General features: G+C 39.6%; 4 protein-coding genes across 6 annotated transcripts; 2 read left to right on the top strand and 2 right to left on the bottom strand.

The window, feature by feature from the left end:
- The first annotated feature begins 122 nt into the window (after positions 1 to 122).
- On the top strand, positions 123 to 1,741 carry ier3ip1 (immediate early response 3 interacting protein 1). Its single transcript, XM_088280689.1, has 3 exons — positions 123 to 274; positions 832 to 933; positions 1,330 to 1,741. Exons 1-3 carry the CDS (start codon positions 184 to 186, stop codon positions 1,383 to 1,385), a joined length of 249 nt encoding a protein of 82 aa, XP_088136815.1. The 5' UTR covers positions 123 to 183; the 3' UTR covers positions 1,386 to 1,741.
- Positions 1,742 to 3,316: 1,575 nt separating this feature from the next.
- On the top strand, positions 3,317 to 14,675 carry hdhd2 (haloacid dehalogenase-like hydrolase domain containing 2). 2 transcript variants are annotated; one of them, XM_088280687.1, is made up of 10 exons: positions 3,317 to 3,390; positions 4,605 to 4,714; positions 4,801 to 4,903; positions 5,166 to 5,271; positions 5,370 to 5,454; positions 5,670 to 5,835; positions 5,930 to 5,980; positions 6,079 to 6,142; positions 6,207 to 6,330; positions 13,585 to 14,673. In XM_088280687.1, the coding sequence occupies exons 1-9, from the start codon at positions 3,388 to 3,390 to the stop codon at positions 6,308 to 6,310; spliced, it is 792 nt and encodes a 263-aa protein (XP_088136813.1). In that variant the 5' UTR covers positions 3,317 to 3,387; the 3' UTR covers positions 6,311 to 6,330; positions 13,585 to 14,673. The 2 variants fall into 2 exon arrangements, with proteins under 2 accessions (XP_088136813.1, XP_088136814.1); XM_088280688.1 differs by having other exon boundaries at positions 3,326 to 3,381; positions 13,585 to 14,675.
- Positions 4,557 to 12,063, bottom strand: katnal2 (katanin p60 subunit A-like 2). 2 transcript variants are annotated; one of them, XM_088280685.1, is made up of 16 exons: positions 11,923 to 12,063; positions 11,153 to 11,223; positions 10,865 to 11,031; positions 10,742 to 10,790; positions 10,401 to 10,497; positions 10,203 to 10,313; positions 9,833 to 9,868; positions 9,628 to 9,705; positions 9,196 to 9,294; positions 8,573 to 8,636; positions 8,333 to 8,451; positions 7,901 to 7,992; positions 7,362 to 7,472; positions 6,925 to 7,087; positions 6,756 to 6,858; positions 4,557 to 6,656 (listed from the first exon to the last, which is right to left on the bottom strand). In XM_088280685.1, the coding sequence occupies exons 1-16, from the start codon at positions 11,971 to 11,973 to the stop codon at positions 6,517 to 6,519; spliced, it is 1,551 nt and encodes a 516-aa protein (XP_088136811.1). In that variant the 5' UTR covers positions 11,974 to 12,063; the 3' UTR covers positions 4,557 to 6,516. The 2 variants fall into 2 exon arrangements, with proteins under 2 accessions (XP_088136811.1, XP_088136810.1); XM_088280684.1 differs by having other exon boundaries at positions 6,756 to 7,087.
- sigmar1 (sigma non-opioid intracellular receptor 1) lies at positions 12,727 to 15,645 on the bottom strand. Its single transcript, XM_088280686.1, has 5 exons — positions 15,345 to 15,645; positions 15,150 to 15,201; positions 14,384 to 14,532; positions 14,107 to 14,199; positions 12,727 to 13,810 (listed from the first exon to the last, which is right to left on the bottom strand). Exons 1-5 carry the CDS (start codon positions 15,487 to 15,489, stop codon positions 13,581 to 13,583), a joined length of 669 nt encoding a protein of 222 aa, XP_088136812.1. The 5' UTR covers positions 15,490 to 15,645; the 3' UTR covers positions 12,727 to 13,580.
- Positions 15,646 to 15,663: the final 18 nt, after the last annotated feature.

Genomic DNA, 15,663 nt, shown 5'->3' with positions numbered 1-15,663 from the left:
GTTTAAAAAGCAATTAACGTTTGTTTTCGGTCGTTTCCCAAATGAAATCTATGCTTTACGTCAACAGTGTGCGATTTACGACACACACAATTTGTACGACATTCTGTGCTCATATACGGCCCACTGCCTGCCGTACATCTGTGTGAGTGGTTAGGAAAAAAAGAGAAGAGACAAGTTGCCAGCATGGCGTTTACACTCTATTCACTCATCCAGACCGCTATTTTGTGCACAAATGCTATCGCCGTATTGCACGAAGAAAGGTTTCTCAGCAAAAGTAAGTATTTAGTCGTTCTGGAGGCAAATGTATTTGCGCTTAGTGCATTTTATTCGGATGTCTCTGGTAGGGGAAATGTGTTAGCTAGATTGACAGTGCTCGCCATCATCAGTAAAAGAAAATACATTATTTGAAATACTGTACATGTATTAAGATGGCAATGAATCACCTTCAATGGACAAACCCAACCAAGGGTTCTAAAAAAACATGATCTGTACTATAATGTATAATAATATGTAATAACGTTTTTTTTTTTTTTTAACTGTTATTGCAGTTGTTAACAGTGGTGTAAATCAGCAATGCATATTTGTAATGGCACTCTTGTTTAGCTTCTATTGCCATACCAGTATGATACAGTGCAGTGCCGCTGTAACACTGCAACCTATATTAACATGCACATCTATTCATAACTAAATGCGGATTATAATCATAGTACAACCTGTTTTTTTCTTGGAAAGTGTGTTTGATCAACGTTTGTATATGTAATATTTCAGCACGGGCTTCTGCTTTATGTACTGAACCATCTCAACTGAGTATTTCCTCCTGTCTCCTTCTAGTTGGATCAGGTGTCGACCAGGGGGTCTCAGGTTTTGGAGATGACCCGGGAATCAAAGCCCAAGTCCTCAATCTCATCCGCTCAGTCCGAATTATCATGAGAGGTCAGTTCCTGTTGTCCACCTGACTCACATGAATACAGTATATACTAAGGCATCTCAGTGAATAACAATAACATGGACAACCTTATTAATGTCAGTAGCTCAATTCAAAAAGTATCAATATATGTAATTTAGATTCACGAAATACTGTACAGACTGAAATTGTCTATCTTTTTTATATACTGTTAATGAGTGTAATATAAAGCCCATCATTTACCATCTCAAGAAATTAGAATATTTTGTTTAAGAAACAGTCTAAATTGTTCCATGGATGAAGTTAACTCTTTGAATTTAACTACTTAAAAACGAAAACTTTCTAATTAATATAGGCTTATATAGTTTAGGCCTTGTTGGACCTTGATATTAAAGTCTAATGTGTTTCCATGCTTGTTTTTCCAGTGCCTCTTATTATCGTGAATTCAGCCTCCATCGTCTTGCTGTTGCTTTTTGGGTGACAAGCGGTCAGCAGGATCAAATGTTCAACTCAAGCTGCAGGACCAAGGAACAATTTCTCTCGCTCTCACACACACACTGACACACACACAGTTGATGTTAGGGATGACACGGTGTTGTCTCAAGAAAAACAAAACAACAGATTGATTTAGTTGAGCTAAATCTTTTTAATATTGTAATTTAACAATAAATATATCGGATACCAGCACTATAGGCCAGTGGTGAGTACATCTGTGTTTGAGTCTCAGCTATGGCCTTCCTGTGTGGTGTTTGCATGTTTTCACTGTGGTTTTGATGGGTTTTTTTATGGCTTCTTCCCACATTCTAAATATATATGAATAAAATACATTTTAGTTGATTTTTGTCATTATCAAATATGTTTTTTCTTCATCTTTCCACTCTTCTATTGTAAATATTGACGCTATTATCTCACTCCACTTATTTCCCCTGCTGCTCCACTTCTGTTATAATCCCCATATGTTGTGAACTATCACCATTTCCTGCCCTGTTGATCCCAACAAATATTATTTTTATTAACAACTTTTGATCCTAAAAAAAATGCGGGTGGGTAAATGCGGCTCTGTTCGAATTGAAAGCATATGTTTATCAGAGGGATATTCCCAGCAAAAGTCAGTTTAATCTGTGATTAGGCTGAATTGAGCTTTGGTTTTACAATAATATCTGTAAGTGATCACAGGCCGTATTTGCGTGCGTATTTGCGCTTCACAGCTCAGAATGTGGTGTCAAGTTATTAAAAAAAATAATCTGAAAGGTTAGTTGTTGATGTTTGGAATACACATCAACTCTGTTAATGATGATCATTTAGCCTTTTAGAATAGGCTGTTGCGTAAATGTGAGTGAACAGTCTGACACTAGGCCTGTTAGGTGAGACACAAAGGTTAAGGACGGGTGTCACAAGAAATATTTCAAACCCAAATCAGTTTTCCACTTCATTGTGACGATCAACTAGCACGTCCACCCACAAAGAAACGTTGCGGCGTTTACTTTGCTACGTGTGAGAGTCGTGCCCTGAGCATCTGACGGTTCCTCGCCAAGAAAATATTACAGAGCCTGGACCCGACCTGGCTCTGTGTGATTTTTTTCTTTTTTCTTTTTGCTGCCATTTTGCCAAGCTCAAGAAATAGAGAGGGGCGTTTTGAAGACATGGATTAAATCAATATGGCTGACCAAGGAAGGCAAAAAGTTGTAGATTGTCATTTGGAATACCGGCCCTGGGACGTACCTGACATGCCTTGTAATCAAAGGAGAAAAACCAAAAAGAAATAACAAACTAAGTTAAAAACAACCAAACAATGTAGCTCAAGACTTTAATAATGTGAATTAAAAAAAGTACCCCCAATATATATGGATTTTGTACTGTTGAGATAAAAAAACAAAAAAGGATCAAAAGGAATGCATTGTATAGTTTTGGATGGGGTCCTCTATAAACACCGGTCAGTCCGATAAGTCTTTCTTTACCATGTTTTTCCACATTTAATGTGACATGTAAAAACAAAAACTGCAAAACATGTATTCACTATGAAGAGGTAACGTGAAAAGAGGATTTGTTACAGTGCTTTCTGGCATCCTGTCACATTAAGGTTTAGCCCTTCGCTAATACATACAAATTTACTAATACCGTACAAAATCTACCCTAAACGAGCCATTAATGCGATATGCCTGTTAGTTGTTAGTGGAATGGGTCACATATGTTTTTTTTCTGTCGTTGTAATGAGTGATTAAGTGATTAAATGATTACAGCCCAGAAATGTGGTGGAAATAAAGAATAATGTGAAATATGATAAAAGGGTCTTTTTTTTCTTTATTATTATTATTATTATTATTATTGTTATTGTTATTATTATTATTATTAAAGTAGCGGCATTAAATTGCACATTTAACTGAGGGGGCAACACTGAACAGTAAAACATTAAAACGCTTCCTATATAGCCAACGAAGAAGACGCGAGCCGGAAATAAGAGCAGCTTTTCTTCAAAGGTTTGCATGGTAATCTTTTTCTTTCTTTTTTTTTTAAATCTATTTCCAGTCCACCTAACCTAACACGCGTGAAAGCACTTAATGTTTCGGTACATTTTTGTAATTGGTCGTGTTGTCGTCACGAAGCCATCTCACATCAATTCGAATTACCATCGTAAATTATGGCGAAATTAAAAATTTTTTGACGAGCATCAAGATGCAAGTCAAATAATGTTTAGTTTGGTGTTTAAAGTGTGCATGTTAAAATGAATGAACCTCCTGTTAAATGTAACCAGAATATTACTCTCATTCTATAGAAGCCCTAAACAAATGACCACAATATTTAACATTTACATCTAATGCCTAATGTAAATGGCACTTCCATAATTTTTTAAAATATATAAATCTATACTTCATTAATCTAGTGGTGGAAATAAAGCTCTCAGCTGCAACAATCATGCAGTTGTATAGAATATATGTACAACCAACAAACAAAAGTACAGACAAAAACTAAAAGCAGCATTGAGGAGGGCTGTTATTTTATTCACTATTCTATATTTAAGAAAATATAACCTATAAATTGAAGCAACTGAAGATTAGTACTGTATATCAAGCTATATACCGCCCCAACACACACACGCGCACACACGCGCACATCATACTTGGCTTGGATTCCGCTTCTAAACCGAGCTAAATACAAATAACTTAAGTAAGTCCCCCAAACTGATAACTACATGACAAAAATCCAAGCATGTCTAAATAATAATAGGGGATCACAGTCAACTTCCAATAAATACCCTCCTACCCCCTCTCCCAAATCTGCATTCTAGGCAGGAAACCATGCATTTGAGGGACCAACCAATTAATAATCCGCTCAATTCTCCCTGTTCTAGGTTTGAACAACACAGTAATCTGATCCATTTGGCCAATTCTGCACGAATTATGATTATAATCCATAAAAAAGAATGAATGATTCGTGCAGCTTTTTGAAAGACTGTCTAAACCTCCATTTACAGTGGACTTTATTATTATTTATCAGTTTAACAAATTTTACCAAAGCCGAAGGCCAAGTAGCTTTTACCAACAGATAGAAAGTGCATGGAAATAACCCCATTAAACATGAAGCATTATTACAATTTTTCATTGGTTACTTTATTTTATTTAGAATACAATATACACCACAGGTATACAATAATGTCAGTCTACACACTATTAGTTTCATGGCGTCACTTTCTCTCATGCAGATGACAAGAATGGCAAGCAGAGGCACTCTGAAGGCTGTCCTCATTGATTTAAGTGGAACTCTGCACATAGAAGACACAGCAGTGCCCGGGGCGCAGGACGCCCTCTCCAGGTGGGAGATTTGTAATGCTCAGTCTGAATCAGGACCTCAAGGGCACTCCAAATTCAACGTGTTTTTTTTTGGGGGGGTGTTGTCAGGTTACGGCAGGCGCCTGTCGCCGTCAAGTTTGTGACCAACACAACCAAAGAGAGTAAGAAGAACTTGCTGGAAAGGCTGCAACGGCTCAACTTTGACCTCCAGGTGAAAGAAAAAACTTTTTAATCTGTGCACATACAGAGATTAACACCCACAACACAATAAACTCTTAAATCGATGGCCATGAACTATCGTGGGCCGTGATAAGCTTATGTTGGATTCAGAATAATAGAATCCATCCATACCATCTATTTAAAATTAGTGAAGCCTTTCATTTCCACACACATAGCATTTTGAAACATTAATTAGTGCGTATCGAATATGGTGTCTAATTGGTCTTATGTGAAGTATGCAATTTGTCATTCAGGAAAAAGAGATCTTCACATCACTGAGTGCTGCGCGGACTCAACTCGAGAAGACAAAACACAGACCGTTGCTCCTGGTGGAGGACAGTGCCCTGGAAGATTTTACAGGTAAATTTTTTAAATTAGTAGAGAAAACTGAACTCCAAAAATCCTCAGGAAGTTGATTATGTCGCTGAAAATCAAAAGAGATCTGATCCACTTTGCAGGTATCGACACATCCGAACCGAACGCTGTCGTCATCGGACTCGCGCCTGATCACTTCGACTACCAAACTATGAACAAAGCTTTCAGGTGATTGTACAAACCTCAGGATGGGACGCTACAAAATGCATTTATTAAGTTTGAAAATATTTGACTGCATAGTCAATGTCTTCCTACAAGGATATCAACTTGTTGATGTTATCAGGCCCAGAGTTAAGTCAGTAAATTGAGACTTTTTTTTATTTAAAATAACACTAATCATATTTTTACAATTTCGCACAAATGTGCTGATTTCTGTCCCTCAGACTGATTCTGGACGGTGCTCCACTTTTCGCGATCCATAAGGCTCGCTACTATAAAAGGAAAGATGGTTTGGCCCTCGGCCCCGGGCCCTTTGTAACCGCACTGGAGTATGCCGCAGACTGCAAAGCTACCGTAGTGGGGAAGCCCGAAAAGACATTTTTCACACAGGTCCTTCAAACTATTTTGTATGCATGTCAAATCCAAATTATTATTGCTCCACTGCATCTTATATTTGGTCATAGCAATATTTTCTTCCATGCAGGCTCTGGCTGATTTGGCGTGTAGCCCAGATGAAGCGGTCATGATAGGCGATGTAAGTCTACACTCACTTTCAGCAAACCAATTGACTTAATTTTCCAACCAAATTTTTTTGTAATTTCAACCAAGTTTAAGTTTGTTTTTTTCTCCCAGGATGCCAGGGATGACGTAGGGGGAGCTCAGAATGCTGGAATGTTGGGAATTCTGGTTCGAACTGGTGAGTTGAACCTTTTTCCATTGTGTGACGGGGCCAGAGCTTGACTTCTGATTTCACATTCCAGGTAAATACAGACAAGGAGATGAGAATAAAATCAACCCTCCTCCTCACCTGACATGCAACACTTTCCCAGATGCTGTTGAGCACATCTTGAAGAATCTCCTTTAACATCTCTTGGTTAAGACAAGGCAAGTCAAAATTTTGTGTCATTTATTATGATGGTGTATAAACAAAAAAAAAAAATCCAGTGATATTTCATGACTGCTCGCCTGCTTTTTAATGCAAACGGTGACGCTTGTTATTCAGAATCAACGAAAAAAAATACCAGGAAATGTCTACGGACTAGGCCAAACTTGTGAATTGAAAGCGGTCAGTCAGACGGATTCAAAGTCTTTCTCCCAAGCCGTGTGTTTCTCCATCACGCCGTTGGCTGACGGTTTGGTGTGTGCCAAGACTTCCAGGAAGTCTTGTGTTGTCACAGTTTCCAGCCGGATGGCCGACATGCGTGTGTCTCCTGCGGAAAGCGTTAAAAGTTTCAGTCGACACCTGGCATGCTAACCGCCGTACCGCAATGCTGCCGAGATGTCTATGAAGAGAACTTGTCTTGTCCTACCAGACCGATTTGATTCCAGAGCGTCAAAGATTTTGCGGGCTTGTCTCATGGCGGCTTCCTTACACACCAGTCTGATGTCAGAGCCAGAGTAGCCTTTCATCTCCTGCACAACAACAACTCTTTTCCATAAGCTCGAGCTACAAAAGAGCGCAAACGTGTCCAGACTTACCTTTGCCAGAAGGTGATAGTCAAGATCCGCTTTAAGCTGCAGCTCCCCTGTGGAGCTGACAGGAGGCAGCCAATGAGCGATCATGGCTTGGCGGGCCGGTTCAGGAGGGAGGCCAACCAGAATTCTCTTCTCGAGTCTTCTTAGCATGCCGTGGTCCAGTTCCCTGAGGGAGGGTGGCTTTTAATATTCCCTTTATTAGTCCCACAATGGGGAAATTCGAGATTCGAACCCAGGCCTCCTGGGGAGACTGGGTCCTGAACGCGGCGCCTTAGACCACTCGGCCATCCTTTTAAATGTGAGGCTCACAAAGAAAAATAACTATTGTTTAAGTATTGTTTAATTAAAATCCATCTATACTAACGAAGGAATGGTGAACAAACCTTAGCGCAAACCTTAGTTTCCATTTTTGAACTTTGTTTGTATTCAGTGATAATTACCATGGCAGATTGGAGGCTGCCAGTACAAAAACCAGATCCTCCGATCTCGCCAGCCCGTCCATCTGGACCAGCAGCTCCGCCTTCAACCTTCGACTCCCCTCATGCTCGCCTCTGAAAACACACACACACCATTTAGAACTGTCAAACAATAATAATATTTTATTATTCATAACTATTAAAATGAGAGAACACCTAAAAAATGGCTCTGCATTACAGTGTGTCCAAAATAACTAAAAAATTTTAAATGATTAGATGTTATGGTCAAATGAAAAACAAAAAAAGTATAAATAATCATTTTCACATTGTTTAGCGTTTGAAAAGACAGGTGCCTGTTGGGAATCAATCATGGGGCTAGTCGCACTCAACATCGCTTAAGTGATTTTTTGATGTTTGAAACTTTCGACCCGAGGTATGTGCTTCCGATACTATATTTATTTTAAGGCCATATAACTGTATTGTAAGCATAGCTTCTCCGGTCTGCTCAGGTCGACATTGGTCAGGTGAGATGGAAGCCGTTCATTAAATGATGGAATACTTACACTATGTTGTTTCCCCGCTGGCCCATCACTGACTCCACCTCATCCAAGAAGATGGTGGAGGGCGCGTGGTAGCGCGCCAGCTCAAACATAACCTACAAAAAAGAAAAGTTTTACATGTGACTTGAGAAATGTCACGCGAGAGGGACAAAGAAAACGCATGTGCAAACCTGCAAAATATCTTGAGCACCAATACAAGAGTTGTATTAAATATTCAAACTTTACACATTTACTGTTCAATTCCCCACGCGAGCTATCTGCTGTTTCTAATATTTTGGTGTGCAATTCTACATCTCTGTAAGCATCCAAAGATCACTGCGTCCTTTTGAACACCCAGTGAAGGAAAAATATTTGATACAACTCTTGTATTGGAAGAAATCTATTTATGCATGTTTAGCTAATTTTGTGACCAGGGCCTGTTGAGGACTGACATACCCGAACCAGTTTTTCAGAGTCTCCTCTCCACTTGCTCACTAAGCTTGATGCCGATATGTTGAAAAATGTCGTCTTACATTCGCTCGCCACCGCCTTGGCCAGCAGGGTCTTACCCGTACCTGTGGGCGGAAAAGAATACTGGTCAATTTAAATGGAAAGCTGAGTTGGGGAATTTCTTTTGTCAATTTAAGCATTTCTTTTTTTTTTTTTTTTAATGTAATACTTTTTTTTTTTTTTTACCTGGTGGTCCATAAAGTAGCAATCCCTTCCATGGGGAAAGGAGTCCTTTAAAGAGCTGGGGATACTGTGACAAGCAGGCGTATAGAATGAACAAAAAACACATTTTAGAAAACATACGTGCGGCAATAACAAAGAGAAGTGATATTCCTTTTATGTTGCGCGCTCGGAGGCGGTGTCACTAACAAATATCCGTACATTAGTATGAATCCGAGGTGATAAACAGGGCCTTTGTGAAATCACCAAAGTGACCTTCTACCCCAGAGAATGAATAGTAATGGAGACGGAATGTTATTCAATAAAGCAGGCGCTGCAAGGAGGTAGAAAGACGCATCGGTCCTCATCTCGTTGTGTAAATGTCAAGAGGATGCAGACGACCTGATTTGATGTCATCGCATCCATCAGAAGCATCAGAGTGATAACATCTGGATGCGCGTGGATTGAAATTCTTGAAGTCCGCCCAGTCCTCCCCGTCTATCCATCTATGCGCGCGTTGCCATATTATCCCACATATAGATTTCATGTCAGCCTAACGGACTGGCCTGACCCCCCTCGTCGCCACGGCCTTTAAAGGAGATGTATTCAGAATCGAAGAAGGGCGAGTGCTGAAATAGCATTGGGCACACCTTAATGGGATAGACGATGGCCTCTTTGACTAATCGCTTTGCATCCTCCAGGCCAATGATGTCCTCCCATCTCACGTTGGGGTTGTGCAAATAGATGTCCTTTAAAGGGTCAGACAGACAAACACACACAGAGAGTAATGCACATGGAAGCTATCAGCTCGAAACAGCCAGACGCCCACGGTGTCATTAGGTATAAAGAAGTGTCCTCTAGTGTGAAATGTTCCATAAGGGAAGCAGAATGAATTTAAGCCTTCATTAATACCACGCTATCAATTCATTCTTGACAAAAGCTCAATGCTGCACTCTAGTGTACAGAGTTCGGTATCACGGCAACATATATTATCAAATACAGGGCCATTAGGTGCAGCAAAAAAAATAAAAAAAAATACATCTCTACTACTAATTCATAGTGTGCGTGCTTTTGTGTAGTACCTTATGAATGATCGCGGCAAACTCTTTCATCTCACCACACATTCCAGAAAAACCACTGAGGGGCTTCAGCAGCCGTTCCTGCCCAGCAACACAACAATTTACCAGATGGGCAATACTTCTTTGGGATTGTTAATATTTTATTATTTATTCACACCTCCTGCCCAAGTATTATCATTAGTTACTGTTTAGAATTGATCATATTTACCTCTTGCTCGCCATCTCCTTTGCCTGCCGTTTGGACCTACAACACAACACATGCACAGTATTGAGTGCACGGTCAGGAGGGGAAGTATAGTGGTACCTAAACTTTTTACCGCTGCGGACAAGTTCATGAGGCAGGCATTCCAGACAAATACTGGAGTGAAACAAAACAATACTATAAAGGCCTCCGGCGCAATAAATACCTCATACTTTCTGCAGTTGAGTAAACAAAGACCTCAACCCTATGTCTATATAAATACCGTTAAATGATGCTTTAAATTTCCCAATGTCACCTAAAATCAATGTACTGTGTAACAAAGTTAAAGTAAAGTTAAATCTCGCCAGGCAGAAATAATTACAAGTCATAACAACACCATAATGAGCCCCTTCTTGGTCACGGATGCTCCTCCAGCTGGTGTCGAACCGATGGGGGAAACACTGAGAACGAATTCTGACAATTCTGGAGGACAAGCAAAGCCATCGCCCTGGCAAGTAAAAAAAAAAAAGGGATGAGTCATCAAAAATGAATCATTCTTTTATAATCCCATCTAAATATTAGATGAATTCCGTACATTTGAGTGTGCAGGAGCTGCAGCGTTCCCTCTTACTTCTCCACCCAAGTTTAGTGGCAGGATTTTGGGGAGAGGCTTGACAACTGAACAAGCAGCCCTAGCAGAGAATCAGAAGATGGTGGGGAAGGATGGCTTTTATTTTGATTGAAAATAGAATACAATAAGATTTAATTAACCCTCAAAGGGGGTAAAAGAAGGGGGCAGGAACTACACACAAACAAAAAAAGAAAATCAAAGAATCAAACTTTTGACATATCTTTGTCTTTTGTTACTACTTTTAATTTTTGAGGTACTGCCTCCGTATTAGTTCTGGGCAAAACAACTTTGACTTCCACACCCACCTCTTTTTTCCAGCACTTCTTGAAATTCTGCTTTCACCTTGACTGAAAACTGAAAAGACAAACGACAACCCCTGTTAAGCACAGTGGGATTTTTATAGCGACGCTTCTATCAAATTGTGTCACCTGGTTCTACTACTTTCTTGATAAATTTGGGATACTTCTGGAACTTGACATAGTGATAGCTCTCGTACTCCATCAACACCATCTCCAAATCGATATTTTCGCATACTTCAAACTTCTTCACGCCTCCATTCATCTCCTGGTCCAAGGCAACTGCTGTGGTCATGTAGCTGTTGGGTAGACGCGCAACATTTCACTATCGATCACTCCTTTTATTTTTTTTTTTTTGGTGTGTTGAAATCTTGCTGTTAGTTTAAAGGTTTAGAGGGAGTAACTAAACTCAATACTGACCCTTTCCTCATCAGATGTTGGTGAATTAGAATGAGGAGGCTCTTCTTCCTCATTTCAATCCTCAGCTCATCCTAACAAATAACACATAAGAAAGCAGTAGAAAATTAGAAATTGTTTAAAAAAATTAATAAGGTTCATTAGTGTTTTTGATCATGTATACAGTGTTTTCTGGCATTTGAAATCTATGTGGCCACGCAGGGGCAAGTGTTTTCTGTTGGGTAATAATGGAATACATGTTATTCATTTTCGTTCCTATAGGGAATCTGTGGCCCCTTTGTGGAATCACCCTCATTAGAAGAGAACAGGTCCAATCTTTTGTGTTTTTTTTATCAGTTTAGGTGCGTATGTGAGTCCAAATACCAAACAGCAATGGGGGGGAAATTATACTATAAATGTTTATTATTTCTCACTAAAAATATTTATTCTTTCATTGTTCCTTTCATGCACTAGTACTTATCGCCAGTAGAGGGCGACAAACTACCATAAATAACGCTCACTCGGCCATGGTAACCTGGCAACCAGTGCACGCCAAGCAAGCACGAAATACAGCGCTACAAAATGCTTCGCTCACACAATAAATAGCGGATAGAAAACATTACCTACAAAAGATAATAGGGGCGACAACATGTTTTTTTCCTCCCGTTATGTGTTGTGGATATGAGGGTGAAGTTATATGTTCAAACTAAGCTAAACTGAACTAAGCTTGGCCTAAAAAACACTTGGCATGTAAAACTACGGGACTACATGATGAACAATAGTGAACTACTTACCGCTTCTCGGGCTTGATTTGCGTGCTTTATGGAAGTGTAAGAAACGTCCATTTTTTCCGAAAATTAATATAATTGTCAGGCGTTTTTCCGATGAGGTTTCGACAGAAAATGATCCGAAGAGGCACTGCGGTAGTTTGTCCCTCGGGACATGCCGTAGTCCGACTTCCTCATTATTGGCAATACAATATGCATAACTTGCCACTGTGAATGTAAACGATTAATTGACTAATTTCAAATCGTCATTAACGTTTTAATACACATCCCCATTGTTCCAAAGCAAGTGTCATTAATTGAAATTGACGTCGTTTTATGTCAGGGTTAGGTTACATAATCTGTTATTCATGGAGCTACATTTACGCGGCTTGCTAATCGCGAAAGTTTACTGCAACAAGTTGACCATATTTTCAATCGGAATGAAAGTTTGCATGTAAATGTTTGGAAGATGTCTGTATCTGCGTGTATGTTTTTTATCTGCAACTTGCATGCTGATTTAACCATAAAAGCAATTTAGTGTCTGTGTTTCGCATTTAAATTGATTTTATAAGATATGAGATGTGTCAAAAAAAGATTAATTTTGATGAACGTTCTCAGATAAGTTTGTTGTGGTAAAGGTTGCAGCGATGTACAGAGCAGTTCTACATCATTGCAATCTTAAACCGCAAACATTGATAAACCTTACACCGTTAGATAGCCTACCCACCCAGCAAAAAAAAAATAAAAAATAGGGTTGGTCATGTAAAACGAATTACGAAAGACTGATCTTGGATTAATCAATCACACAGTAGTAATAAGATACAAGATTAATACATTTTCAAAAATGTTTATTCTCATAGTTTACATTTCCGTCAACATTTAAGGTTTACATATTTTTCATTCCTTCAAGACTTACAAGAACCATACACTGTACAGTGTGAAACGTTAAGAAACTGAATTGAGTTCTAGAGGATGTAGTCAGTTAAAAATGTCACGAACAGGAAATTTAGATGCGGTAGAAAAATAAGTGACACATGTTTAAGATACAAAAATTAGATGTGTGGCTGGTTTTCAAATCCAATTTGTTCACAGAAGGTAGTACAGAAAGACAGCAACCGAGGATTCACTGAAAAATCACAACATATGTAGTATCATCATAGAAATTAACACATAACATCCCATCAGTGCTTATGCAATAGTCAAACATAATAGGAAGCAGGATATTCAACCACCAACGTGAGGTTTCTTTGATAACAATGAGTAATGTATTACCCTCAGAAGAATGTCACATTCAGCAAGTACATGGAAGGTTTTTGAGCCTTATTTCTCAACACTACAGCCTAAGACAATTTGTTTTGTTAGCACCGAAAGGCTTCATTGTCTGTGTAGGCAGCTTTAAAAGGAATGCACTTGTAGTGTAAGATTGCAAGGAGCCTGTTAGTGTAAGATTACTGTAGAAGGGAGTGGCTACATTTTTTTTAAGTCCAGTATCAGTATTAGTGTTGCAGTTAAGAGTTTACTGGGTTTTCAACTCAAGCACAATCAAGGATGTTCTTTCTTTTGCGATAACAACAACCGCCTGGCAAGAATTTACTCCATGCCAGACCTCTAAGACATAACATCACATCAGTAGCTTGTGACGTCACTGTCCTAGTGCAGGTGTTTTAAGTGTCTCAATTCTGCTTTTAGAACACTCCGGCCTCAGCAAGCATCGTTCCCATCTCCATCAGCAAGGACTTTCCATAAACTTTGAATGTGTGGAACAATGTGACAAAGTCCTGGGTGCAGAAAAGAGTGTCGGCCAGAGCCATGCCCAGCGTGGACGGGATGAAACCTCGGCCGTACTCAACCATCCATGTCCCGGCGGTCCACTGGACACCTGCAGCCTCACCCATCTGGTGCATGACAGTGTCACCTGTTATATGGCATGAAAAGGTTAGGTTTTTAGAAATAAAAAAATCCCTATATAATTTTATTGCTGTTAAACCTGATACTGCAAAAGTTTGGGCTGAAGATACAATTTGTCTAGCACCAACTTTGCCACTTCAACAATTTTAATACTTGAAGAAAATAAATTACATAAATGCATAAAGTAAATATGTCAATGTAAATGATCAAAGCTAGAGGCCTGCCTCTATGAAGTCATGATAATTTCACTGTATTCTAGCCAATAAACAAATACAGTAAAAAAAAACAAGTGTCCATAAATACCAGGATAGAAAAGTTCACTCTTTGTGGTTCCCTCCTTCCACCTTCTGAAGGTACCAGAGACAAGGGTGTCCGAAATATCAGCCCAGTAACGACCTATAAATAGAGAAAGATTAGACTTGGAGTTTTCACAAGTCAATCCCCTTAAAATTCTACAGAAGAGTCACAAGGCGTTTTACTTTGAATGCCTCCAGGCTTTGACCATGACCAATTCAACAACCATAATCCCATTTATACAGTTCAGAATGTGATAGACACACAGACTACCCTTTGTCCTCACCTGAGTGACCTGATGTGTCTATTCCAGTCCCAAACAATATTACATATTCTGTGAGGGAGCTGTGCAGGACACACATGGCACCCATGAATCCCCCAGCGTTCAGAAACACCCACTGCAAGTCTTCATCTGGCAGGATGTGGCCGGGATACCTGGATTAGTTCACATTATATTAGCTAGATTTTAAACATACAATACACAATGAAACATCCTCTTTTTGTACATATTTGGTTATCAACAAACATAATGACATTTTTCTCATGTAAATTGGATGCCTGGGTACAATAAAGGTTGGGAAAGGCAACACAAATAAGGGAGCGGAGATGGGTGCGTCTTTTGATGTAGATATTTATTTATTACTCCATCGAGCATGTTATAATCGATCATTTACCATATTTAATGATGCTTTACAAGGTCGATAACATTCAGATATGACCAACTGAGTTCTTTGCAGTGGTGTAGAACTGTACTGCTTTGTACTTATTTATAAACTGCTCCTCTTGTGTAGTTACAAAAGGTAACCGATATTTGAAACCGTTCTCAGTAACACGCTGCAGTTTAACACGAATGCAAACTAACGGCTTCGCCAATACGTGTTTATTGTTTTGGAATTTTCTTGCGCTCTATTTTCGGACTCAGATTAGCTTTTGCAAATGCAATGCGCGCGACATAAATATACAGTAACATCCATAGCGAAATTCTAACACTAAGCAAAAATACAAATTGTGCATGATTTGAAATAGTACTCGCAGGAAAAAAAAACTGTTACCTTTTCCTGAGCTCGACGACCAGTTTCGAGTAGGCCTGCTCGTGGTCCTGCCCTAGTAGGACACAAAAACAATGATCACGGCAGGCGGGCATGCATGCAAAGCATGACAATGCTGGTTGGACGCGTTTATGTGACACGTGAGGACAATCCATACGTATCTTGTCGTGTTTTTCCATTTTCACAGTTCGAACTCACCCGCGTACTGTTTGGCCAGTTTGGCAATGTCGTCGTGGGTGAAGATGTATTGCTTTGTGGCCATCCAGTGCCTCAGCAGCAGCACGGCAAGCACGGCAACGCCGATGAAGATTAAGAGTCGACAACAGGAACGGAATAAAGCCATTGTTGACGCAAAAAAACAAAGAGAAATGCAAAGAAAAACAAGGCAAGCACGAAGCAACAGGTTCAGAAGATCTAAGAAGAGGCAGAAAGTGTGGCGCAACTCCCACCACCTACAAAAGCGACAGACGGCTACTTCCTGGTTCAGCGGGGGCGGGACGTAAGCGCTGATCCAATC

This window comes from Idiotropiscis lumnitzeri, chromosome 18 (assembly GCF_059441095.1).
Source record: "Idiotropiscis lumnitzeri isolate Australia: NSW breed Sydney's pygmy pipehorse chromosome 18, RoL_Ilum_1.0, whole genome shotgun sequence".
In the NCBI taxonomy this organism is placed as follows: Eukaryota; Metazoa; Chordata; class Actinopteri; order Syngnathiformes; family Syngnathidae; genus Idiotropiscis; species Idiotropiscis lumnitzeri.
This window is presented reverse-complemented; position numbering and strand designations above follow the sequence as displayed.

Coding starts and splice junctions, on each gene's coding strand:
- ier3ip1 (XM_088280689.1), top strand. CDS start 184: ATGGCGTTTACACTCTATTCACTCATCCAGACCGCTATTTTGTGCACA. Junction 275..831: donor AGAAAGGTTTCTCAGCAAAA/GTAAGTATTTAG, acceptor GTCTCCTTCTAG/TTGGATCAGGTGTCGACCAG. Junction 934..1,329: donor AGTCCGAATTATCATGAGAG/GTCAGTTCCTGT, acceptor TTGTTTTTCCAG/TGCCTCTTATTATCGTGAAT.
- katnal2 (XM_088280684.1), bottom strand. CDS start 11,973: ATGGACGTTTCTTACACTTCCATAAAGCACGCAAATCAAGCCCGAGAA. Junction 10,314..10,400: donor CAGCTCCTGCACACTCAAAT/GTACGGAATTCA, acceptor TTTACTTGCCAG/GGCGATGGCTTTGCTTGTCC. Junction 8,637..9,195: donor CCATCGTCTATCCCATTAAG/GTGTGCCCAATG, acceptor TGCTTGTCACAG/TATCCCCAGCTCTTTAAAGG.
- sigmar1 (XM_088280686.1), bottom strand. CDS start 15,489: ATGGCTTTATTCCGTTCCTGTTGTCGACTCTTAATCTTCATCGGCGTT. Junction 14,533..15,149: donor GTCGTCGAGCTCAGGAAAAG/GTAACAGTTTTT, acceptor GAACTAATCCAG/GTATCCCGGCCACATCCTGC. Junction 14,200..14,383: donor AGACACATCAGGTCACTCAG/GTGAGGACAAAG, acceptor CTCTATTTATAG/GTCGTTACTGGGCTGATATT.
- hdhd2 (XM_088280687.1), top strand. Junction 4,904..5,165: donor GGCTCAACTTTGACCTCCAG/GTGAAAGAAAAA, acceptor TTTGTCATTCAG/GAAAAAGAGATCTTCACATC. Junction 5,836..5,929: donor AAAAGACATTTTTCACACAG/GTCCTTCAAACT, acceptor TCTTCCATGCAG/GCTCTGGCTGATTTGGCGTG.